The 24307-nt window shown below is 50.1% G+C and overlaps 1 protein-coding gene across 3 annotated transcripts; it reads right to left on the bottom strand.

Annotated features, from left to right (window-relative positions):
- Window positions 1-3202: 3202 nt before the first annotated feature.
- Window positions 3203-23185, bottom strand: LOC149522480 (uncharacterized). 3 transcript variants are annotated; one of them, XM_089770927.1, is made up of 9 exons: window positions 22624-23183; window positions 22001-22096; window positions 18516-18746; window positions 18181-18203; window positions 17365-17480; window positions 16728-16787; window positions 14076-14276; window positions 11276-11389; window positions 3203-10989 (listed from the first exon to the last, which is right to left on the bottom strand). In XM_089770927.1, exons 1-9 carry the CDS (start codon window positions 22993-22995, stop codon window positions 9662-9664), a joined length of 2541 nt encoding a protein of 846 aa, XP_089627053.1. In that variant the 5' UTR covers window positions 22996-23183; the 3' UTR covers window positions 3203-9661. The 3 variants fall into 3 exon arrangements, with proteins under 3 accessions (XP_089627053.1, XP_089627054.1, XP_089627055.1); XM_089770928.1 differs by lacking the exon at window positions 14076-14276 and having other exon boundaries at window positions 22624-23185; XM_089770929.1 differs by lacking the exon at window positions 22624-23183 and having other exon boundaries at window positions 18516-19496.
- Between the last annotated feature and the right edge of the window lie 1122 nt (window positions 23186-24307).

A 24307-nucleotide genomic window follows, 5' to 3' on the forward strand; every position in this document is an offset into this window, starting at 1 on the left:
CATTCACAGGGTGAGGGGAAGAGACAGGGAGTGCTGAGGTTCCGGGCTTCTCATAGTCCAGATTTACTTTCCTGGGGTTCCAGAGTTAGTGGATTTTGTGGCTCTCCTTAGGCTCTAGGGTGGAAACAAAAATGTGCCAACCTGAATCTGCACTAGGCTAGTGCTGTGTGTGTGCCATGTAGCTTCCTGCAGTGCTGCGGACAATGTCCAGGTCCTGTAATCACTCTCCAACATACCTGAGGAAGGTCTCCAAGAAGCCCTGGGCATTGGGTTCCTGCAGAGCCTAGAAGGTAGCCTGCAGGCAGTGCTGCATCAGTAGTAAATGCCTTGATAAGTTTAATCACCGTATTGTTTTGACATATGCCCCACCCCTCCCTTAGGCCTTGCTCCTAACCCCACTCCCTTCCACCACCAGTGTTACCAAAAGACAGACAACGTAGAGGGCCATGAGTCTTACATGTGTAACGTCCTGTCTCCAGAATAGGGGGAAGACTATCCATTTTACAATTTTGAATATATGCAAGAAACGGGTACATGTGGCAAATTGTGTTTATGCCTTCCACTTTGTGACAAAGTCCCTTGTTAGCTCCTGCTGGGTTCTGTGCTTTTTGACAGTTTCTTGTGTGCCTCAGAGACTCAAGCTACAGAAGTTGTCCATTTGATCTTATTTTCAAAAACGTTTTAGTGTCTACACAGCACTAAATATCAAAATAACCTGCTATTCTGAAATGTCCCTTATGCCTCATGGAATGAGGTTCACAGGGACATTGGAATAGTGAGCCCATTGCATTTCAAAATCAGGGGGCACTGTTAACCCACAGGATAGTTATTATTACAGGGGTCTCCGTACCCCGAAATTGTACTGCAGTATTGTGGTTACCTTACAGGCCTATAGCAGGGGGCAGGTTTGATGCTGAATTTTCAGCCTTCTGCTCTTGGGAGACTCTGTTGCTGTCTGCAGCCATGGGCATCTCTAGTGCCCCCACCCGTCACAGATTGCCAGACAAGAGACAGAGCTGCAAGGGGGGCAGGTGTTTTCAGACTTACAGTAGAGGGCACAAATTTCTCTCTAGGGAGCCTGCAGGAAAGGAAGCCAAAGAAGATGGATTTTGAGGGGTTTGTAGCAACCAGTCTAGCCTCATCAGGTCCCCCTGAGATGTGACCTCAGATTGCAGGATTCAGAGTCCTGAGTGCTGCCCCTTACACCACAGGACCTACGCAAGACACCTGTGACTCAGCTGGGCCAGACTGGAGCCCGGGACCATGCCTACTGGGACCAGCTTTGCTTGTTTTCCTTCCACCCAGGACCCCCTTCTTCTCCTCCTGGGCTGCAAGGAGCCTCCCTGGGATGCCCAGAGACAAACACAGGACTCTGCCTCCCCGCAGCCAGCCCCACCCCACAGGACTTGGCAGAACAAAGGGGAGGGGGCTCTGCTCACCCCACTGAGTCCCACTGAAATGCTGAGCTTTTGTCCTGCCCCCCTCAGCTTGGCTTCCCCCCTCCTCCCCATTTCTGCCTTGCTTCCTCCTTAGGCAAATCATACAAGGAAGGCAGCAAGAGGAACCAGCCCCATGCACCAACCTCCCAGGGCAGGGGAGGCGAAGCTACAAGCCTCCAGCAGGTTCCTGGCCTAACCATCTTACTTCCCTAGGCTGGCACAAAAGTGCATTCTCATCTGATGTCACCCCCCGAATCACATAAGAGTTGGGCTTATCCCAGGGAGAGGGCCAGGTAGCAGAATCTGCACTTACCTGGGCACCAGTCTGTGTTTCTGCCTGGCTTTGAATCAGGGATCTTTTGCATGTTAGGCAAAAGTGATAACCACTACACCAGAGAAGCACATCTTGCTGGTGGAAATTGGCTGACTATTCTGTTCCTAGCTCTTTCCAACACCCTGCTCTGCAGGGGAGGGGAATGCACCTTGTGAACACTCCACCTCTTGTTCTCATGGAAGCCACTAACCCGAGCTGCGAGCTCCTCCTTTCCTCACCAGTCCCTTGAGATTTGTAGCTCAAAGCTGGAGCAGCTGTGGAAGGAGGTGAAACTACAGAAGCTGATGGGACAATCAGCTGGCAGAGGGTTATTTTTTCCCCTCGCTGGGGCTGATGTGGCTAGAACTGAGGAGAAGAAAATCCTCTTCCCTTCTCAGGGGATAGGAACTGCAGCTTCTCCTCTCTTTGGTTCTACTGAAGTTGGACCCCAGGACTAGACTATTTCTTTCTAAAACCCTGGTGAAAGCTGAGGGTGAATTGCTTATAGTCTGAGAATGTGAGTTAAGGAAGGGCATCAACCAGCATGGGGCTTGAACCCATGACCCTGAGATTAAGAGCCTCATGCTCTAGCCACTGAACTAGCCAAAAAGTGTGCAAGTGGCCTTCTCATAGCCAAGCACAGTGTAGCAGGAGCCAAGTAGTCTCAACTGCCTGACTCAAGGCTCTTTCTTGCTCATAATGTGGGGTTCTGGTCTGTGGGGAGGTTCGAGCTCAAACCCCACTCCTGACACACGCACTTCTTTCCCCACAAGGAACAGCCTCATTTTCATCTCTCCAGTGAGAGGAGAAGGGCCCCAGAGTCTCCCAGCAGGGCTCTGGCCTGTTCTCTGCAAAATGTCCAACCTGTTTCATTTTCTGCAGGAACGAGTGGGATCCATGCACCCTGTTCCCCAGTGACAAGTGTGTGTCCTGTCCTCTCCCCCCTTTCCACAGACACAGCAGGCCAGGGGGATATGATCCTCCAGTGGCTCCTTCCTACTTGACCTCCCACAAAGCTGGAGTGAAAAGCTGCTGGCAGGAGTACTGACTGAAGGAAGGTTGCAGGTGGAGCACAATAAACTTAACTGGAGAAGTGCTGCCTTTACAGGCCAGAGGTAGCAGGATTCACTCCCATCTTCTCCTGCCTGCGCCTTGGTGCTGAGGGACCGGCCCCTTTCCTGCTGCCCCAACTCTTATTCCCACAATGCACTTTGTGCAGGGGCCATTGGTTTTTGTGCCAAGGTACATGGCTGGGAGCCAGGACTCAGGGCCCTTCCCCAAATACACAAATCCCCCCCTCCGACCTGCTCACACTGTCTGGCTGCCTCCAGCATGGGCTAAGCTCAGGGGCCAGGTGGGTGACCTGCCTTGCAACTGTAATATCATCAGACCCCTCCCACCCGCCCGCTTTGTCTGGCAACAGTGCTCCAGTGGGCCTCAGACACCCAGCAAGAGGAAAAAAACCATGTTTTTAAAACCTCAGTGCATGGAAGACAAAGCACCAAGATTTCACAGTACCCAACCCAACCCCAGCAAGTCCCACTCAGATCTGAGCTCAGATTACAGGATTCAGAGCCCTGAGTGCTGCCCCTTACACCATTGGACCTGGGCAGCTAGTACTCTTAGTTCTCAGGCTGGCCTCTGTTTTCCTGGCTTCCCGCCAGCTGCTTCATCTCTCAGGACTGCTGCTTTCAGGACAATTCCCTTGTTAGAACCAGTCACACTCTGGGGTCCGTGAGGATCCATCCCGCATGAAATGTGTGTTACACAAAAGTCTCTTGTTCCTGGCCCAGTTCCCAACACTGGATGCAAACGCATGGTTGCTATGGGGGTGTAGCAAGTGCCCCCTTACATAGTGGATTATTTTTAATTAAACATTTGCATCTCCATTTGTGTCACATTTTGGATTTCTATTAAACAGGGATTCTTAAAATGACCACAAACCCCTAATGTGTTCCTGCGCCAATGCATATAAACCAGGCAAACCCAGCCCTCAGCTGGAACCAGTTCAAACCCGCTGTGTGTTTGGTTTCTGTTTCCGTCCATTCCACAAGGGAGAGATCTGGATGCCCATTGGCAAACCACAGAGCTATTACTAGTCACCCAGCTGTTTGGCAGACAGTATTTAAGGGCAATAAACTCAAGTGAAGTACTGGGGTTTTGTGTTCAATCCTACTCTAAAACAGTGATTTATACTTGCTTTACCTTTACAATTAACTTATAAAGCTGGAGTCCCAGCCCAGAGGCCAGTGAGGAAGGGAGCAGTTAAAATGCTCCTTTATGTCTTCTCTCCTCAAAAATCCACCCTCCTTTCTTACGCATCTGCCGCTGTGCCAGGCTCCCTCAAGCAGAGGGAGAAATGGGGCGATAACCTGATGTAGATATGAAATGCTGATGACCCTGACTCCATTTAGTGGCTCCGTCATAACGTAACCTAAACACGGTTATAACATTGCTTTTTAATGAGGTAGAACAATTAAACTGAACACCCTCACCCAGGGGAGATGCAGAGAGCAGAAGTTTCCTGCCTCCCTCAGCTTGTCTGGCTTCTCGGCCCCTTTCTTGCCTCTCTTTCCCAGCTGAGCTGACCGAGGGGCTGAAAGGGACTGCCGCTGCTGCTGGCAGGGAAGAAGATGGGCAACAAGACTCTGGAAGCAAGAGGGGTCAAGGGTCCAAACCTCTCTGTACCAGTCTGCCTGGAATCCTGGCCACCCCAGCATTCACTCTGATGAGGCCATAATATGCGAGAGGGAGTTTTGACTAGTCCCCATCTCTCAGATGCAATCCCAACTCCCACAGGGTTCACTAGAAGGGTACAGCCTGGTAGGGCCTGAAAACCACTGCTCTAGGTGAAGTTTGAACTCACAAGCTCAGCCTGTTTTCTATGACTATTACTTTATAGGTACTGGACACTGACCCATTGCACCACTGGAGCACTTTCTCCAAAGTCCTCAGATTGTGAAAGTCAAGAAGCACAAAGTGGAATTGAAGCAAAGGGGGCAAGAAGATCAGTTCTCAAGGTTTTCCAACAAACCAACATCTCACCAGCAGATCCCACAGAGATTTGAACTCAGCTTGTAGGATTCAAAGTCCTGACTGCTGCCCCCTTACGCCATAGGACCATCACTCTGTTACATACATGAGTTTCTCAGCTGGCATCTGATCCTCTGATCTCCCTTTTTTTCCATTCAGCTGCTTTACCTCTCCAGACCCTGCCCCATCTGTATGTGGCCTCATGGGAACTATCTGGCTCCCTCTCCAGCAGAGGAAGGAGAAATGTTGCCATGTGTTACACACGTTGGCACTGTACAGACATCGTCCCAGTATCCTCCTGCCCTGAGCTCCATGGGACAGGGAGAAGCTCCAAGAGATGGCTCCCCTGGGATCACGTCTCACATGGATCCAAAGGCTGGGGGCTCCCAGATCCACCCTACAGACGGGAATGCCAGTTCCTAGAAGCTCCCACCTAGAAACCCGTGAGTGAGGGTTCACAAAGAAGCTGGGGGAAGAGTAGTTGCAGAGGTTTTTGGGTGGGAGAGTGCAGCTTCTTGGCTGTTGAGATAAGTTCAAGAGCAACAAAGGGAGAGGAGGAGAAGTGGCTGCCAGACACTCTGCATGGCCTCAGGAACTGGACCAAGAGCTGTCCTTGTGTTTCTTGCTTTAAAGTGTTGCTTCTCAGCCATTTGGCTAAGATCAAGCACTTCCCGTGTCTCGGAAAGGATGAAAAGTAGTGAGAGACAGCATGTACCTCCCCACATTATATTAGCTGGGAATCAAACCCAGGTTAACTGCTTGGAAGGCAACTATGCTCACCCCTATACCACCAATCCCTGTGCTTAGCATGGCTGTGAAAATTAGTGAGGGAAGTCCATGTCTGCCATGACATGCTGGAGGGTGACCGTGTGGTTTGGGTAAAGCATAACTTCTTGCCTAATTGGCAAAGATCAGGAGTGGTGATGTTGGGGGAGTAGCAGCTCTGTATTCTCTGTGGTGTGAGGAATTGGGTGGCAGAGGAGTCCCAGAGGTTTCTGGGTGGGTGAGTACAGAATCTCAGCTCTTGGGCTGGGTTCAAGAGCAGCAAAGGGAGAGGCAGGGAAGTGGCTGCTGGACACGCTGTGTGGCCCAGGGATAAGGACCAACAGCTGTCTTCATATTTTTTGCCATAAAGCCTTGTTTCTTGGCTGTTTGGCTAAGATAAGAACATAAGAACGGCCGTAGTGGGTCAGACCAAAGGTCCATCTAGCCCAGTATCCTGTCTACCGACAGTGGCCAGCACCGGGTGCCCCAGAGAGGGTGGACCGAAGACAATGATCAAGCGATTTGTCTCCTGCCATCCCTCTCCAGCCTCTGACAAACAGAGGCCAAGGACACCATTTTATCCCCTGGCTAATACCTTTTATGGACCTAACCTCCATGAATTTATCCAGCTTCTCTTTAAACTCTATTATAGTCCTAGCCTTCACAGCCTCCTCTGGCAAGGAGTTCCACAGGTTGACAACACGCTGTGTGAAGAACTTCCTTTTATTAGTTTTAAACCTGCTACCCATTAATTTCATTTGGTGTCCTCTAGTTCTGCTATTTAGGGAACTAATAAATAACTTTTCTTTGTCTGCCCTCTCCACAGCACTCATGATTTTATAGACCTCTATCATATCACCCCTCAGTCTCCTCTTTTCTAAACTGAAAAGTCCCAGTCGCTTTAACCTCTCCTCATATGGGACCCGTTCCAAACCCCTAATCATTTTAGTTGCCCTTTTCTGAACCCTTTCCAAGGCCAAAATATCTTTTTTGAGGTGAGGAGACCACATCTGTACACAGTATTCAAGATGTGGGCGGCCCATAGTTTCATACAGGGGCAGTAAGATATTCAGGGTCTTATTTTCTATCCCGTTCCTAATAATTCCTAGCATCCTATTTGCCTTTTTGCCCGCTGCTGCACACTGCATGGAAGTTTTCAGAGAACTGTCCACGATAACTCCAAGATCTCTTTCCTGATTTGTCGTAACCAAATTAGCCCCCAACATACTGTACGTATAGTTGGGGTTATTTTTCCCGATGTGCATTACTTTACACTTATCCACATTAAATTTCATTTGCCATTTTGTTGCCCAATCACTCAGTTTGGTGAGATCTTCTTGGAGTCCCTCACAGTCTGCTTCTGTCTTGACTATCCTAAACAGTTTTGTATCATCTCCAAACTTTACTACCTCACTGATTACCCCTTTCTCCAGATCATTTATGAATAAGTTGAAAAGGACTGGTCCCAGGACTGACCCTTAGGGGACACCACTAGTTACCCCTCTCCAATCTGAAAATTTACCATTTATTCCTACCCTTTGTTTCCTGTCTTTTAACCAGTTCTCAATCCAAGAAAGGACCTTCCCTCTTATCCCATGGCTATGTAATTTACACAAGAGCCTTTGATGAGGGACCTTGTCAAAGGCTTTCTGAAAATCCAAGTATACTATATCTACTGGATCCCCCTTGTCTGCATGTTTGTTAACCCCTTCAAAGAACTCTAATAGATTAGTAAGACAGGATTTCCCTTTACAGAAACCATGTTGACTTTTGTCCAACAAATTATGTTCTTGTACGTGCTTCACAATTTTATTCTTCACTATTGTTTCGACTAATTTGCCCAGTACTGAAGTTAGACTTACCGGTTTGTAATTGCCAGGATTGCCTCTAGAGCCTTTTTAAAATATTGGTGTCACGTTGGCTACCTTCCAGTCATTAGGTACGGAAGCCGATTTAAAGGATAAGTTAGTATCCACAGATAATAGCTCAGCAATTTCCCATTTGAGTTCTTTTAGAACCCTTGGATGAATGCCATCCGGTCCCGGAGATTTGTTAACATTAAATTTTTCTATTTGTTCCAAAACCTCCTCTAATGACACTTCAATCCGGGACAGTTCCTCTGATTCATCACCCACAAAGGAAGGTGCAGATTCAGGAATCTCCCTATGTCCTCAGCCGTGAAGACTGAAGCAAAGAAATCATTTAGTTTCTCTGCAATGGCTTTATCGTCCTTGATTGCTCCTTTTTTAGCTCGATCATCTAGGGGACCCACAGGTTTTATAGCAGGCTTCCTGCTTCCAATGTACTTAAAAAACATTTTATTTCTTTTTGAGTTTTTGGCTAGCTGTTCCTCAAAATCTTTTTTTGCTTTTCTTATTACATTTTTACCCTTGATTTGATAGTGTTTATGTTCCTTTCTATTTATCTCACTAGGATTGAACTTTCACTTCTGAAAATATACCTTTTTGTCCCTCACTGCTTCTTTTACATGGTGGTTAAGCCATGGTGACACTTTTTTAGGTCTCTTGCTATGTTTTTTAATTTGGGGTATACATTTAAGTTGGGCCTCTATTATGGTGTCTTTAAAAAGTTTCCATGCAGCTTTCAGGGATTTGGCTCTAGTCACTGTGCCTTTTAATTTCTGTTTAACTAACCTCCTCATTTTTGTGTAATTCCCCATTTTGAAATTAAATGCCGGGGTGCTGGACTGCTGAGGTGTTTTTCCCACCACAGGAAAGTTGAATGTTATTATATTATGGTCACTATTCCCAAGCGGTCCTGTAACGGTTATTTCCTGGACCTGATCCTGCACTCCACTCAGGACTAAATCGTGAATTGCCTCTCCCCTTGTGAGTTCCTGCACCAGCTGCTCCAAGAAGCAGTCATTTAAGCCATTGAGAAATTTTCTCTCTGCTTCTCTTCCTGAGGTGACATGTATCCAGTCAATATGGGGGTAGTTAAAATCTCCCATTATTATAGAGTTCTTTATTTTGGTAGCCTCTCTAATCTCCCTCAGCATTTCAATGTCAGTATCGCTGTCCTGGTCAATTGGTCGGTAATATATCCCTACTGCTAATTTCTTATTATTGGAGCATGGAATTACTATCCATAGCGATTCTATTCAACATGTTCATTCACTTAATATTTTTATTTCATTTGATTCTACATTATTTTTCACATATATTGCCACTCCGCCACCCACCTGGACTGCTCTATCCTTTCTACATATTTTATATCCCAGTATGATTGTGTCCCACAGATTTTCCTCATTCCACCAGGTTTCAGTGATGCCTATTATGTCAATCTCCTCCTTTAATACGAGGTACTCTAGTTCACCCATCTTATTAGTCAGACTCCTAGCATTTGTGTACAAGCACTTTAAAAATTTGCCACTGCATATTTGTTTGCCCTTCCCTGATGCACTGGATTCTTTTGTATGTGGTTATTTGTCTACTCTGGCCCATGGTTTGCCCTCTCCTCTCTTCTCTCTCTGACTACAACTTAGAGAGTCTCTATCAATGGATTCTCCTCTAAGAGAAGTCTCCCTCCGATTCACATGCATCTCCACACCAATCAGCTTTCCGAAACTTTTCTTGCACAAAAGGCCAGTGTGGACAGGCAACATGAATTTCTTGCGCAAGAAGCCCCATGGCTAAAATGGCACATCTTTTACACAAAGGCACATGCCAGTGTAGACGTTCTCTTGCTCAAATACACTAATGCAAAAACTCATGTAAAAGAGTATTTGCGCAAAATCTTGCCAATACACATTGGCAGTAGCCAATTACTCTAATGCAGGGGGTAAGGAATGGTGCCCCTGGCCTCTGTTTGTCAAAGGCTAGGAGACAAATTGCCTCATTATGATCTTTGGTCTACCCCCTCTGGGGCACCTGGTACTGGCCACTGTCGAAAAAAAGGATACTAGGCTAGGTGGACCTTTGGTCTGACCCAGTATGGCTGTTTTTATGTTAAAGTTAGACCTGTGTTTGAAGCCTTTTCTGCAATCAGAGCTGTTATGAGGTGACTCTCTTGTATGTTTTATCTGATGGTTAGTAGGGCTGGAGCACCAACTAAATCTTTCCCTGCAGTCAGAGCAGGTGAAGGGTCTCTCTCATGTGTGGGTTCTCCTATGTATAACAAGGTGTGAGCTTCTACTGAAGCTTTTCCCACAGTCAGAGCAGGTAAAGGGTTTCTCTCCTATGTGGGTTCTTCTATGTCTACCAAGCACTGACTTCTGACTGAAGCGTCTCCCGCAGTCAAAGCAATTGAAAGGTTTCTCTCCTGTGTGAGTTCTCCTATGTTTAACAAGGTCTGATCTCTCCATAAAGCTTTTCCCACAGTCAGAGCAATTGAAAGGTTTCTCTCCTGTGTGGGTTCTCCTATGTCTAACGAGGTTTGAGTTCTTCCTGAAGCTTTTCCCACAGTCAGAGCAATTGAAAGGTTTCTCCCCTGTGTGGGTCCTCCTATGGATAACAAACTCTGAACTTGTACTATAGCTTTTCTGGCAGTCAGAGCAATGGAAAGGTTTCTCTCCTGTGTGGGTCCTCCTATGTCTAACAAGGTGCGACCTCTGATTGAAGCTTTTCCCACAGTCAGAGCAGCTGAATGATTTCTCTCCTGTGTGGGTTCTTCTATGTCTAACAAGGTATGAGCTGCGACTGAAGCTTTTCCCACAGTCAGAGCAATGGAAAGGTTTGTCTCCTGTGTGGGTCCTCCTATGGTTAACAAGGTATGAGCTGCGACTGAAGCTTTTCCCACAGTCAGAGCAATGGAAAGGTCTGTCTCCTGAGTGGGTCCTCCTATGGTTAATAAGGTGTGAAATCTGACGGAAGCTTTTCCCGCAGTCAGAGCAGTTGAAGGGTTTCTCCCCTGTATGGGCTCTCCTATGTGTAACAAGGTGTGAGCTGCTCAGAAAGCTTTTCCCACAGTCAGAGCAATTGAAAGGTTTGTCTTCTGTGTGGGTCCTCCTATGTCTTACAAGGTGATCGCTTCTACTGAAGCTTTTCCCACAGTCAGAGTAGTTATGGGGTGTCTCTCTTGTATGTATTTTCTGATGGTTCATAAAGTGAGAGTGCTGACTGAGGCTTTTCCCAGAGTGAGAGCACTTCAAGGGCTTCTCTCTCATACGGGCTCTTTGATGTTCAATAAGAGTTTCACAATCACTACAAATGCAGGGTGACTGTTGATGGGAGATTTTCTGTTGAACAGTTTCCGTGTTACTTTTCTCCCCTCTGCTTCTGTGACTGTATTTACCCTGTCCCTCTCCTGGATGGTTTCCATGCTGCCTTTCTGGGCTATGCTGACTCTCGCAAGTCTCTCCCTGCTCATGTATGTGGGAAACATGCCCTTCAGGTCTTCCCAGTAACATCTCACATGGAGACACTTGCTCCGATCCGTCCTGCTGAACAAGATCATGGTTCTCAGTCAGCATCCCATCACCTGTTGGGATAGAGAAATAATCCAGACAGGAGTTATTGTCTATGATGAGCTGAAAGAAAACTCTGAAAGAGGAAAGGAAAAGGGGACACGCTAAAATAATGACTGAATTATCATGAGCTTAGCCCCCTTCACAACTCTTCCACAGAGGAGAGATCCCAGCCTCTCCCCACCCACCACACTCTGGCTCAAGTTGAAGACAGACTGAAGAGTGAGATAGACTACATGAAAACACACAAGTTACACCTGCTATAAGCTGGTTTCTGAGGCAATTTAACTGATTGCTCACCTGTGTGGGTGCCACTGATGATCTCCCCTTCCTTACAGCTCTGGTGATCTGGGACCTGCAACTCCTCCTCTCGCTCCACCCAGGAGATCACATGAGCTTCAGAGAGTGGAAATCCTGTTTGGAGAGCAATTAATCAAGTGCTAATCTTGTTCATTAAGGTCTCTGCCATTACTGCTTCCAGAGTCAGGATCGGAGTCACCCATCCAGAGAGGCTCCTTTCCCCACCTTGCAGAGAATGGGATCTGGCTGATACAAGAGCCCAGGACACACACACCTGCAGTAAAGGTGCACCCCCCCCCCCCACCTTGAGAATGGCCCAGCTCTTTCCCCGGGGGAGCTGAGCACTCTGCTGCACTCTCTAGGGTACAACTCAGTCCCCCTCAAAGCCCATTCCATCCCCCCCATCCCCAGTATCTCTGGGCAGGACAGGAACACACTGCTCAGAAGGGGAGCTCTAGGGAGGGCTGGCAGGTCTGACACCAAGGCCCCCAGACAGGGCTCAGACTGTAGTGACCACATGCCAGGTCACTAGGACTTGGAGAGGAAGGACTAGCTCTTGCTTCCCAAGGCTCTGTCCACAAAGCTCCTGGCTGGTGGGCTGGGCTCCCCCTGCTCTTTGGCTCAGATGTTCTACTTGGGCCAGAAGGAGGCAGAGGAGGTTGTCGAAGCAGCTAAGTGAATCCTTGGCAGGCTGCTTCAGGCCCTGCCTATGCTCCTAACCCCGACTACCTGTGTCTGGGTGGGCCCTGCTAGCTGCCCACAACAGCTGCCATTCCCACGGCTGCCCAGGGTGGCGCTAGGCTTCTCCAGCGACCAGCCAGGGTGAAGCTGGGTCGTGCTGCTTCTCTGATGCTTGGGGCTGTTACTCAGCTCCTCGTCTGTAGCCTTGGTTCTACTTTGCCAGCAGAAGACTTTGTGTGGTTTCCCAGTCTGCCTCTTCCGGCGAGCCTGGCCTTTGATTTGGGAGGCACAGAATCTACCACATTTGCACCTTGTAAGCGCCTTCCCCTGAGCTTTGCCTCCACCCCTTCTTGGACCTGCATTTAGTGTTTGGAAGAGCCACCTGTGATGTGACCATGGAGATCATTGTGCTACCACTGTTACACAATCGCAAGAAACCTTGTGCAAAGTGTGCTGTGTGCCGAGTCAATGGGAAAATTCTGATCTGATGACTATGATTATCTTGTTTATGTCCATTATTTTGTAACTAAAACAAGCCAGGCTTTGGCAGAATGGTGGAGCACTGGGTACCAACTAACCAAGAAATCCCATTCCTGAGCAGGAGGAGGGCAATCAACTCAACGCTCTCTGCAGTAACTGCAAACACACAGTCCTAACAAATAGCTCACTGACCCTTGTGCACATGAACAGGATGAGGGGATAATGGATATGGATGTTTTTTTCAAACAAACAGGCAGAAGGCCAAAGGGGGTAGCAACACATGGAACGCAACATGCATTTTGTTTGTGTCAATGTGAGAGGAGGGGCAAAGCCACAGGAGGGGCATGTTGATACTGGCTGAGGGGCAGTGTTCTAGCTGCTGACTGAGCTGGTACCATTATTGGGTTGGGACAAGTCTCACTATACCTGTGCCTGAGGAGAGGGGACACTAGCACCCTGCTCCTTTCACAATAAACCTGGCCGAGTGCCTTAGCCTCCGAATGGAGCTTAGGTCTTTCTTAGCGGCAACCCTGTGGTGTGCTGCATGGATAAGCTGCACGCTCTGCCAGTGCCGCTGGCATCAAGGCTCCAGAAAGAGCCGCCCTGAATAAGCCATATCAACGCTCTGTGGCGCTAGCAGCAATTCTAATGGCACTGCAGTTGCTGAGGGAAGCAAAATTATCAATCACAGCAGCACCTGGGAACTCTGATGTAAATCAGGACCCCATTGTGTTATCGCAGTGCTCATATGGAGCTAAGCATCACCCCTCTTTAGTGTAGGTATCCTTCCCAGCCCTGAGAAACAGGGACACACTATAAAAGCTAGTAAAGAGAGAAATGACCACACAGAGAGTCTAAGAGACTTGATCAAGGTCACACAGGAAGATTGTGATGAGCAGAGAACTGAACACAGGTCTCCTGAAGATAAAGCCAGACATTCACACAGGAAGAAAAAGTCCCTATCCAAAGATATTTCACTCTAAAAACACAACACAGATGACGTGATTTATCTCTACTGCACACAGAGGCAAGTGAGCCCCAGAGAGAATAAAGCTGAAGTTTTGAAAGGAAACCCAGCCTGTGCCTGAAATGCAAGGAGAGCTCTGCTCACGTTTCTCTACTACAGAGCTACCTCGGACAAAATACTCACAGAGCGTGAACTGCCTCATCCACCCTCCCTCAGCCCCAGTATCCAGCCCCTCCCACTGGCAAGAACAGGATGTCACAGATTAGCTAGAAGCAGGGAAGGACTCTGGGAACCACACCCTCCTTCCAGTGGCTGAGCACACTGCCACATGGGGACCCTGCAGCCACTAACAGCAGCCAGACCCAGACCTCTAGTACCTGCTGTTCCTGCCTGAGCCCTTCCATTCACACCTCTGGTCAAGGCGCAAGATGGGGGGGCAGAAGCGCAGTGAGACCTTAGGTGTGGGAAGAGGCACACCATTGTTACATCCCTGAACCTGCTTTCCCTGGGAGTGGGCACGGAGGGGACAATCTTTCACACAAGAGCCAGGATTATTATGGCAGATACTCCTGACATTGGGGGCAGAGGCAATGAATAACCCTGAACCAAACCCAACCCAGATGCTCCAGAGCCCACCCAGCTGCTGTTACCCAAGGAGGCAGGAATCCTTACTCAGCCAGCTCACAGCCTCATAATTTTCCTGCATCACATCCCAGTAGAGGGCTCTCTGGCCCGGGTCCAGCAGAGCCCATTCCTCCTCAGAGAAATACACAGCCACCTCCTCGAAGCTCACAGGCTCCGCCACGGCCATTTCCTGTCCCAGGCTCTGCAGGCCAGGGGCTGAGCTGGAGTCAGACATGGGTGTTCTGCAGCCTGGCAGGGGGAGAAAAGGAATTGGAGACATTTCAGAAGAGGCTTTAATCCTTTCCAAGCCCCCATTCTTCCCAGACTCTGTCCGTGGTGACACACATGCTAGACTGCCATTGTGGGCAAAAGTTTTAGTCTAGATATTCCATAAACAGCGCACAGGAGTTAGATCCCAAATACACATTCATTTCTGTCTGTACCTGGCTTGTGTTACATTACTGCGTCTGTAACAACGGGATTTAGTTCTCAGCACCCAGTGTTTCTGATAAGCCTGACCATGGACGTAGGTTAAATGTAGGCTGCTGTATTTAAAACCCTTAGTCTTCATTCATTGATTTGCAGCACAAACTTTGCTCTCTCATCTGAAAGACGTTATAAACTCTTTCCACAACAGAGTCAGTGAAATTAACACCACCATTCAGATGTTTATTATTAAACATGTGCGCTGAGTGTTAGCAGGATGAGATCTTAAAATTAAAGAAGATCTTCTCAGTCATGCAGTCTGACCCCCTCAGTGGCACAAGCCATTGCACTTAGTCCAGTTACCCAGGCACAAAGCTCTGTTTCCCCACAGTAGCTGTGTCTAGACTGGCAAGTTTTTCCGCAAAAGAAGCTGCTTTTGCTGAAAAACTTGCCAGCTGTCTACACTGGCTGCTTGAATTTCCGCAAGAACACTGACGATCTCATGTAAGAAATCAATGCTTCTTGTGGAAATACTATGCTGCTCCCGTTCGGGCAAAAGTCCTTTTGCGCAAAAGGGCCAGTGTAGACAGCTCAAATTTGTTTTGCACAAAAAGCCCCAATCGCGAAAATGGCAATCGGGACTTTTTTGCGCAAAAGCGCGTCTAGATTGGCAAGGATGCTTTTCCGCCAAAAGTGCTTTTGCGGAAAAGCGGCCGTGCCAATCTAGACGCTCTTTTCCGCAAATGCTTTTAATGGAAAACTTTTCCGTTAAAAGCATTTGCGGAAAATGCCAGTCTAGACGTAGCCAGTGTTTTCTAGAAAGTCCCCCAGTGATTTGAAGACATCAGGAGATGGAGAATCCACCAGTTTTTTGCTCATTTGTTTCAGCAGCTAATCCTCTTCCCTGTCGAACATTTTTGCCTCTTCTCCAGCCTGAAATAGTCTGGCTTCAGCTTTTACTTACTTGGCTCTCACTGAGCCTTATCCAGTCAACGGCATGGGCAATACATTTTGATGGGGGGGCCAAATGGAATGTGGCTGAGAGCTGCACTCTTCCATGACATTAATGCAGGGTCTGGGATGGACATTGGGAGAAGGAAGCAAGCTTGGGGTAAGGGTTTGGGATGCAGGACAGATAGAGGGGTCTAGGAGGGAGTTTGGGTGAAGGAGGCAGGCTGTGATCTAGGACACTGGATTCGCCAACTACTCATTAGATATTTAAAGTAACTTTAATTTAGGTAAGTGGCTGAGTGGACTAATAAGGGGTTGTAGGTTTCTGACCACTGAGAGCTCTTGCATATATAGATGAAGGAGTACAACAGAGTTTGGGCATGGTGAGTGTGGGGCAGGAGTGGGGAGCAGAGATTAGGAGGGGAAGGGAGAGGTTGGGGTGGCAGAGGCAAGCTCTGGCCAGGAGATTTATCTGAGTGACTCCTGGCCAGAGGCCAAGCACCTCAGGAAGGCAGGGAGCCTGCCCGACCCTCTCACAGGCTGCAGGGCCATGTGGGTGTGTGAATAATTATGACCCAGAGGGGAGGGAGCGCGGTGCTTTGTTTCTGGCCAGAAACCGGCCAATGAGATTGTCCTGGGGGGTGGAAACAGCACCTGAAGCCTTCCCCCCTCCCCTCCAGGCTCACAGTTGCTTTCTGAGGGACTTGTAGATGGGGAGTGGCATCTGTGGGCTGGATCCGATGGCTTGGTGGGGTGGATCCGACCCATGGGCTGTATTTTGCCCAGGCCTGCACTAGACGTAACAGCCCTTAGGGATCCAGAAGTTTCTTGCCTTGAACGAACTGATATAGTGGAAGCCAGGCAGCTCACTGCCTATTTATTGTTTGAAACCAACCCCATATTGAAACTGAGCAGTGAAATCTGAGCTTGAAGGTGCTGTCCACTGTGTGCTTTAACTTCACCCCTTTAGCATCACAAACCCATAGACCAGTGTTTCTCCAAGGCTACGTCTAGACTGGCCCCTATTACGAAATAGCCATGCTAATTTCCAACTTGGGGATATTTAAATCCCCCACGGATTTCCCTATTCCAAAGTTGGAAATTAGCATGGCTATTTCATAATAGGGGCCAGTCTAGACGTAGCCCAAGGGTTCACAGGTCCCCATGCAGTGCCCCTGGGTCTCCTCACTGATCAGTGTGTGAGAAATAAGGCTGTGTGCACCGTGGTCACTGGGTCTGGTTGGTAACTTCAATGACAATCCCATGAGGATGTTTTCACTGGAATTTTCTCATCATTTAAAGACTCTCCACCTGCAAACTCACCCTGTCTGAAAGCTCCCAGGGATTTTCCTCTTGCTCTCTCCAGTGTAGAGGGCAGCGTGTCTGGTGGGGGAAGGGATAAGGGAGGTGAGACTCCAGGCACTCCTCTTTATAACAATGTCCCCACTCTGAACTCTGCATTTCAATTGTATCAGAGACCAGACAGACACACACTCAGGAACTGAGTATGAAAGAGTCTGAAACTTTCATTTCCTCTCTCACTCGGGCACCTCCCAGCAATGGAGCCAACATCCCAGCAATGGAGCCAACATCCCCGCAACCTGTCCCAGGAGAGACAAGCTGTAAGTGAGATTTACTTTTCCCTCCTCACTCCCTCCCACTTGGTTTCTCATTCACTTACTGCCTCTTATCATAACCTGGAGCTGTGGTGGTGGGACACGTGGCCAACACAGTAACTTTAACCATTTTGATCTCTGAATGGGAGGTCCAGAGTTTGCAAATCCCTGGCTCTATCTCCAAGTAGCTGGGTCTGTTCAATCAGTGTCTCTAAGGACAGCAGAGTGATGGGGCCGTCATTCTCCACGTGGGAATTGAGGCAGAGGAATATTGGCTTCAGAGGCCAGATTCAATGGTCTCAGATACTTGAACCATTTTCTCCTCATCCATCTCTTCCAGGTACCTTTGAACTCCCTCAGAGTCTCTGACAGAGCAATCATTTTCTGAGAGAAACTGCTGACTTGTTCTTCCAGTTCAGGGGAAATCTCCTCTGGCAGCTGGAACTGCCCCATCTCACACCTGGACAGAAACAATTCAATGTGATTGTATTTAGTTTACTGCTGATAAGTTCTGGCTAGGAAGTCTCAGCTCTAACAGGCCTGGAGTTAGAATTCCTCCAATTTTCCCAGCATGAGAGCAGGAACAACACAGTCCATGGCCATGCAACTTTCCCCTGAAAGGCCCCATTGCTGTTCTTCACTTCTGGCCTGAGAAGACTGGCTGGGGGACAAAAGGGGAATTGAGTCTTCATGGCCAACTCACTCCTTGGCCTTCAGGCACTGAGAGACAAGAGGTTCCCAGGTGAAGGACTGAAGGAATCTGTCCAATAGGGACTAGACTGAGACACCAGCTCCACCCTCCCCTGCTCCTCCCACACAGGTCCCCAAACAGCCCTCAGATGGGACAGACTCTTGGTCCTTGCTGCCCTGGGCTGACTGTGCCCAGTGCCCAGCAGTGACAGGCCCATGTTCCACCCCACAGTTCTGAGGTAGCCAGTCCACAGGGAGGTAACAGCTCCAGGAAACACTTGAGGTCAGACTGTGCCCTGAATGGGGAATTCCAGAGTCTGCTGTGTGAGGATGAGACCCTCAGAATTAAATAAATGAAAAATATTCATATCTAACATCTGGCTGTAGAGCCCTGGGGAGATGTGGTGCTAACATCAGCTCCCAGCCTTTTCCCTGCTCTGTGCAGTGTGAGGGGAGTGAGAGCCACATACCTAATCAGGGTGCTTCTGACGTCCTAGAAAAAAAAAAAGACACAGAAAAGACTCTCAGCCCCATTGGACACACACAGGGGATCTCAGGGAAGGGATTTTGTAAACATGGGAAGAGAGGCCCTGCCCTGGCCCCAGGAAAATGGATCCCCTGAGAGAATGGGACTTTACAATCTCTAGTAGCGCTGTGCCTGTAACTTTACAAAGCACAGCAATCCTCATATGGCAGCAATGCACATGGAGTTACACCCAGATCTGACAACTGGACCACAGCACTTGGGATTCAGGAGCCTCCCTTCCCTATGTGGCGAGCTGAGACATTTCTCCCTCAGTCTCACCTTCAGGAGTTCATTTGCTGGCTTCTGACACTTCCCCTCCAGCTCACTTATCCGCTCGCTGAGACGGGAAATCTGCACAGAGAGTTTTCTGACAGTGTCAGTCTGGAGCCTCCCAATCTCCTCGTCCAGCTTCTCCAGCTGGGCTAGCAGGAGTCGCTCTTGTTCCTCCAGGAACTGCCGCAGCTGCTGAAACTCAGCCACAATCATCTGCCTCTCTGCTTGGGTCCATTTCTGTATGAAAACAGGGAAAGGGCTGGTCAAGGGCATGAATGGAGCCCAGGGCCCTTTCATGGAAAGCTGAGTGCGCAGTAGGGAGAATTTCTTGGAAAACCCTAAAATGTGTGACATTTGACTCTACTTTGTGGTTAGTAGGCAGAGGTGGCTCTCCCAGCATCTCCTTTGGCCCCTGTGTCCCCCTGAAAGGGATTTTCCCATGTCTGTCATGGGCAGCTATGACGTACTGTTGGTATCTTGCTGGTTGCTGGGCTTGGGCTGTGGGTGACCCCCACTGGTCATTTTCTGTACCGCGGCCCAGCAGAGTAGCTGATGGTCAGGGAGGTAACCTGTTCGACCAGTTACCTACCCGGGAGAGGAACAAAGGAAGGTGGAATGCCACCACTGCCTGGGGGCAGGGCTGGAAGGGATTTTTTTTAGTGTTGGTCTAGGAAGCAGGGGAGAAGGAGCTAGGGAGGGGGCTGGGATTGTAGGGCCCAGTCATCCCCCATCTCAAGGGGGGGCACTGAGGCCTCCTAGTCCAGTTCCTGTAACCAGATTACATTCGTGCTGTGCTGTATTCTGGAGAAGCAATAAACTCCCTCTATTCTACTGGCTGGTGGAGTCTGTTCGTGCCACTACAGGGGTGCAGGAGGCGGGGGACCCCGATGCGCCGCCACAGCAGCATCTTTTGTTATTCATGGGCTCTGGAAATTCAGACCCTGAGCAGCATGAGGCAGGACTCAGCACCACCCTGACAGAGATACCCTGGGAGGAAAAAGAAGGAAACATGTTAATGTACCAAGTGAGCAGAAAGCCCTTCAGGGGGACACACAGCTCCTTTGGGGAGGATGTCTGGGAAAGCCAGAGAGGCTGGTCTCATGCAGGGCCGCATTATGACTTTTGTGGGCCCTAGGCACTTTTGCCTTCATGGGCCCTTTCTTCCATAAAAAAAATTAATATATATATACATATAAATAAATAAAAAAAATATATTTTACGACTGCGTTGGTATAAGGACGAATATAATCCAGGCTCGATTATATTCGTCTTTATACCAATGCAGTCGAAGTAAACTGCCCTGAGGCAAAGTGGGCCTCCTATCCGCCATCATTCAGTTGGCGCCTATGGCCGAAGCCATACTGGCCATACAGTTTACAGTCACTAAGCTTCTCACTATAGTACAAAATAATAGTGCATATATCAAAGCGTTCTCCATTTTGATTACTTAAAAGGTATGTATTATAATTAATTTCATCAGTAAGTTATATCTTTAGGTTAGTGATTACCTTATATAAATAATTTATTAATTTTGCAAATATGGGATTGTTATTCACTAAATGTGTGAATAAATTTGAATGGAATGAAGTGCACATGTATATTTTATTGTGTTTATATTGGGTGCTTAATTATAACATTTGAAAAAAACCGTTACATCTCAAATATACTCACCTTATTTCAGAATTGATAAGTAGTTCCATAAAATTATTATATGTACAGGCAGTCCCTGGGTTACGTACAAGATAGGGACTGTAGGTTTGTTCTTAAGTTGAATCTGTATGTAAGTCGGAACTGGCGTCCAGATTCAGCCGCTGCTGAAACTGACCGCCAGTTCTGACTTGGTTCTTAAGTTGAATCTGTATGTAAGTCAGAACTGGCGGTCAGTTTCAGCAGCGGCTGAATCTGGACGCCAGTTCCGACTTACATACAGATTCAACTTAAGAACCCGAAGTCAGCTGCTGCTGAAACTGATCAGCAGCTGATTCCAGGAAGCCCGGGGCAGAGCAACTGTGCCTTGGGCTTCCTGTAGTCAGCGCTGGTCAGTTTCAGCAACGGCTGACTTGGGGACGTCTGGGTCAGAGCAGCTGGGGTGCTGCTGGGTTGCTCCAGTAGCACCGCTCCTCGGCGCTACTGGAGCAACCCAGCAGCACCCCAGCTGCTCTGCCCCAGGAGTCCCGATTCAGCCGCTGCTGAAACTGACCAGCAGTGGCTGAATCAGGACGCCTGGGGCAGAGAGAGCAGCTGGGGTGCTGCCAGGTTGGTCCAGTAGTGCCCAGAGCGGCACTGCGGGACTAACTGGCAGCGCCCCAGCTGCCCTGCCCCAGGGTCCACAACAAAAGCCTGGTCTGCTGGGGAGGGCACACTAGCTGCGCCCCCCCCTCCCCCAGCAGACCAGGGACACAGGGAGCAAAGCGGCAGCGGGGGGTGCCTCGCCTCTGAGGCTTTGCTCTGGCGCGGGACCGCTTTGCTCCCGGTGCCCCTGGTTTGCTGGAGACGGTCCCCAGCAGACCAGGGGCACCGGGAGCAAACCCGCAGCAGCGGCGGGGTCCCCGCGCTTCTGAGGCTTTGCCAGAGCAAAGCCTCAGAAGCGCGGGAACCCGCCGCTGCTGCGGGTTTGCTCGCGGTGCCCCTGGTCTGCTGGAGACGGTCCCCAGCAGACCAGGGGCACCAGGAGCAGCTTTTCTCGCCCCGGAGGTCGAGGTGGCTGACCGCTGCCTGTGAGCTCCGGGGCGAGAAAGCCCCGTTCGTAAGTGCGGATCCGACATAAGTCGGATCCGCGTAAGTCGGGGACTGTCTGTATACATGTGCAAGAAAGTATTCGGTAAAAATGCAAATGTGTATTACTGACGGAAATTCCGTTACGGTGTAATATCCGATTGTTGAGTTGAGCTCTAACTTTCTATTTGAATTATTGCAATTAATAATATAATATAAACAATTAAATTTTTAAATACTGTGGTTTTTTTTTATTTTAATAAACATTTTTCTGAGCCCTAAAAATTTCGTGGGCACAAGGTACTTATGCCTTCGTGGGCCCCTCCCACCATAATAATATCAATATTAAAAATTATTTTTGATATAACTTTAACTACTTCAACATTTTATTTTTTTTCTTTTTTAGGCAAAATTTAATAGATTTTCGTGGGCCCTAAAAGTTTCATTTTTTTTCTGATGTGAGAAAAAAAATTAAAACATTTTCTTCAACCCTAAGAGTTCATTTTTTCTTCTGACTTTAAAAGAAATTAAAACATTTTTGTGGGCCCCTAAAAGTATCGTAGGCCCCAAGCACTGCGCCTAATGAATACGTTGGCCCTGGACTCATGCACTGACATGGATGCTCAAGGCCTTTCTACACATGGATCTCACCCTGCAATCCACGATCCAGGAGAAACACAAACAAGCCCAACCTCACCAAGGCCACACAGGAGTCTGCCTCCTAACACAGCCCTCCCAATGCCAGTCCCTGCTGGTCCATAGCCACAGGCACCTACCAGATACTCCTGGCGTTTTCCTTCTGCTGTTTTTTTCCTTCCCAGCACCTGCTCTCTCTCTTCCCTCAGAGTCTTCAAATGGGCCTCCAATTTTTCCTGAAGAAACAGATATAAGCACGAGGGCAAACCCCATCAGATGTTGGGAGCCCATCTGTCTGCCTTTAAGAGAGTCCCTGTTTTGTGGAGCTCTGCCCCTGTCCAGTAGGGACTCAGCCCTGGACATGGTTTTGTCCGTAGAAGGAGACTGCGGATGCAGCAGGACACCTGCGACGGTGGGAAAATGATCAGTAGTAGCACCTTTATAAAGAATGATGCAGGTGGGGATTAGGGAGGTAAAAAATCGTTAACGATACTAATCATGTAACCAATTACAATTTTATCAGTGACAGGAGTTCTTTAACCTGCTGACAGATAGGGCTGATAGTGGAAATGGGCTCTCCTGGGCCAGGGATCTCTCCCGAGGTCTGCCTGGGGTGGCCACAAGGACTGCTGGCTGATGATAACTCCCAGCAGCTGCAGACTGACATTAGCTACCAGAGGGAAGCAGGCACTGGTGGGGCAGTGGGGAATTTAACCAGTAACTAGCACTGATAATTAAAACGCCCCTGACAGCAACTCTGTACCTTGTACTCCTGGGCAGCTTCCTTTATGGGCAGCACCCTGGGAGCCTGGGATCTGTCACACACCACACGGATGGGAGTTTGATCCTCTTCACAGAACAGCTTCAGAGCCTCCTGGTGCTCCCCACACACCCCGTCCCATCTTGCTCTCTTTGCTGCCTGGAAACTCAGCGGCTTGGCTAGTTCCACCACGTTTGCCAGCTGCCGGTTGGGCCGGAGGGGTCCCTGCTGCTCAGTGTCTCTGCCCTGAGGGCTGAGGGGGGCCTGGCAGGAATTGTGCCCACACTCTAGAGCGACAGGGGCTGTGAAATCCTCCAGGCAGACGGGACGCGGCGCTTCCTCCCGGACACTTTCCACGGGGCTCTCTGCAGCCATGGCTGCCTCTGGGCTGGGGGACCGGGGCCGTGTCACTGTCCTGAGCTCAGCAATGGGGGGGCAGGTCCGGGAGGCGGGAGGTATCGGCACTGAGGATAAATCAAAATTAAAAACTGAAAAAGCCCCAAAATATTCGTTCAGTCCCTGCCCCCGCCAGGGCCCCCCATGACCCCTCAGCCACCTGCCCAGCCAGACCCCCCCCCCCCCGCACACTCCGCAGCCCCCTCGCAGCCCCGTTGTGAGCCCCGGCGCGCCCAGACACCCCGAGCCCGGCGGGAGAATCAGGAAGCCCGAGGGAGGGACCGCAGTGGGGGGGGGGCGCCCCGATACCTAACGCCGCCTCCTCCCCCCAGCTCGCTCACGCCGGTCCCCCTCCCCTGTGTGCCAACCCCGCAGCGAGTAACGGCGCTAACGGTCCCCCCCGAACGGCTCCCACCTCAGGGCGCGCGGCGCATGACGTTACTGCGGCCGCCGCGGGGCGGGCGGGGACGCACTAAAATCCGGCTGCGGGGTGTAGAATGGGGCCGGCGCGGTCAGTCTGCGCATGCGCAGCGGGCTAGTGACCCCGCTCAGAGTCCAGCGCCCGGGGTTTAGCTCAGCCCGCGAGCTGCCCGGCCACGCCCCCAGCGAGATTCTCCAGGCCCCGGGGCAGCCGCTCCCCGCGTGTCTGTGCCGAGAGCAGCTCCCCTGGGGCGGGCACCGGCTCTGCGGGGGGAGCCTCCCGCGGGACAGCGGAGCGGCCCCGAACCAGCTGCTGCGCCGGGGGCCCGGAGGGGGGGAGCCAACGGGCTGCGGGTCCCCCCTCTCCAGCCCCTGAGCCCCATGGCCCCGCCGCAGTGCAGCCCCTGCCTCTCCATCGCCCCCACAGCCCGGCGCCCCAGCACTGCCCGACGGACCCCGCCCCCCACTGTGACGTTGCTTGCTCCGCCCCTTGCTCTCGCTCCGATTGACAGGGGTTCCCCGGGCTGTCACGCCTCCGTGGCCGCATCATCAGTGACGTAAACTGCTCCGCCCCTTGCTCTCCCGCCCGGGTGACGGGGATTCCTCTGGCCCTGCTGTCACGCCGGGAGTGACGGGGCTGCCCAAAGACGATGGGGGCGGGGCCAGGGCTCCACGAACCAATGAGAGCAGGAGCCCAACGGACCCCCGCCCCCCACTGTGACGTTTCTTGCTCCGCCCCTTGCTCTCGCTCCGATTGACAAGGGTTCCCGGGTTGTCACGCCCCAGTGACGCACAATTGCCCGCCCCCCCCCCCGTGGCCTCATCATCATCAGTGACGTAATTGCCCCGCCCCTTGCTCCCCCGCCCGGGT

Source organism: Pelodiscus sinensis, chromosome 19 (genome assembly GCF_052426305.1).
Source record: "Pelodiscus sinensis isolate ZL-2025 chromosome 19, ASM5242630v1, whole genome shotgun sequence".
Lineage (NCBI taxonomy): Eukaryota > Metazoa > Chordata > Testudines > Trionychidae > Pelodiscus > Pelodiscus sinensis.

Excerpts from the sequence above, each read along its gene's own strand:
- LOC149522480 (XM_089770927.1), bottom strand. The coding sequence starts at position 22,995 with ATGGCTGCAGAGAGCCCCGTGGAAAGTGTCCGGGAGGAAGCGCCGCGT. Across the intron at positions 22,097-22,623 it reads AAGCTGCCCAGGAGTACAAG|GAAAAATTGGAGGCCCATTT; the intron begins GTACAGAGTTGC and ends CTGTTTCTTCAG. Across the intron at positions 11,390-14,075 it reads TGAGGCTGTGAGCTGGCTGA|GATTTCCACTCTCTGAAGCT; the intron begins GTAAGGATTCCT and ends CTCTCCAAACAG.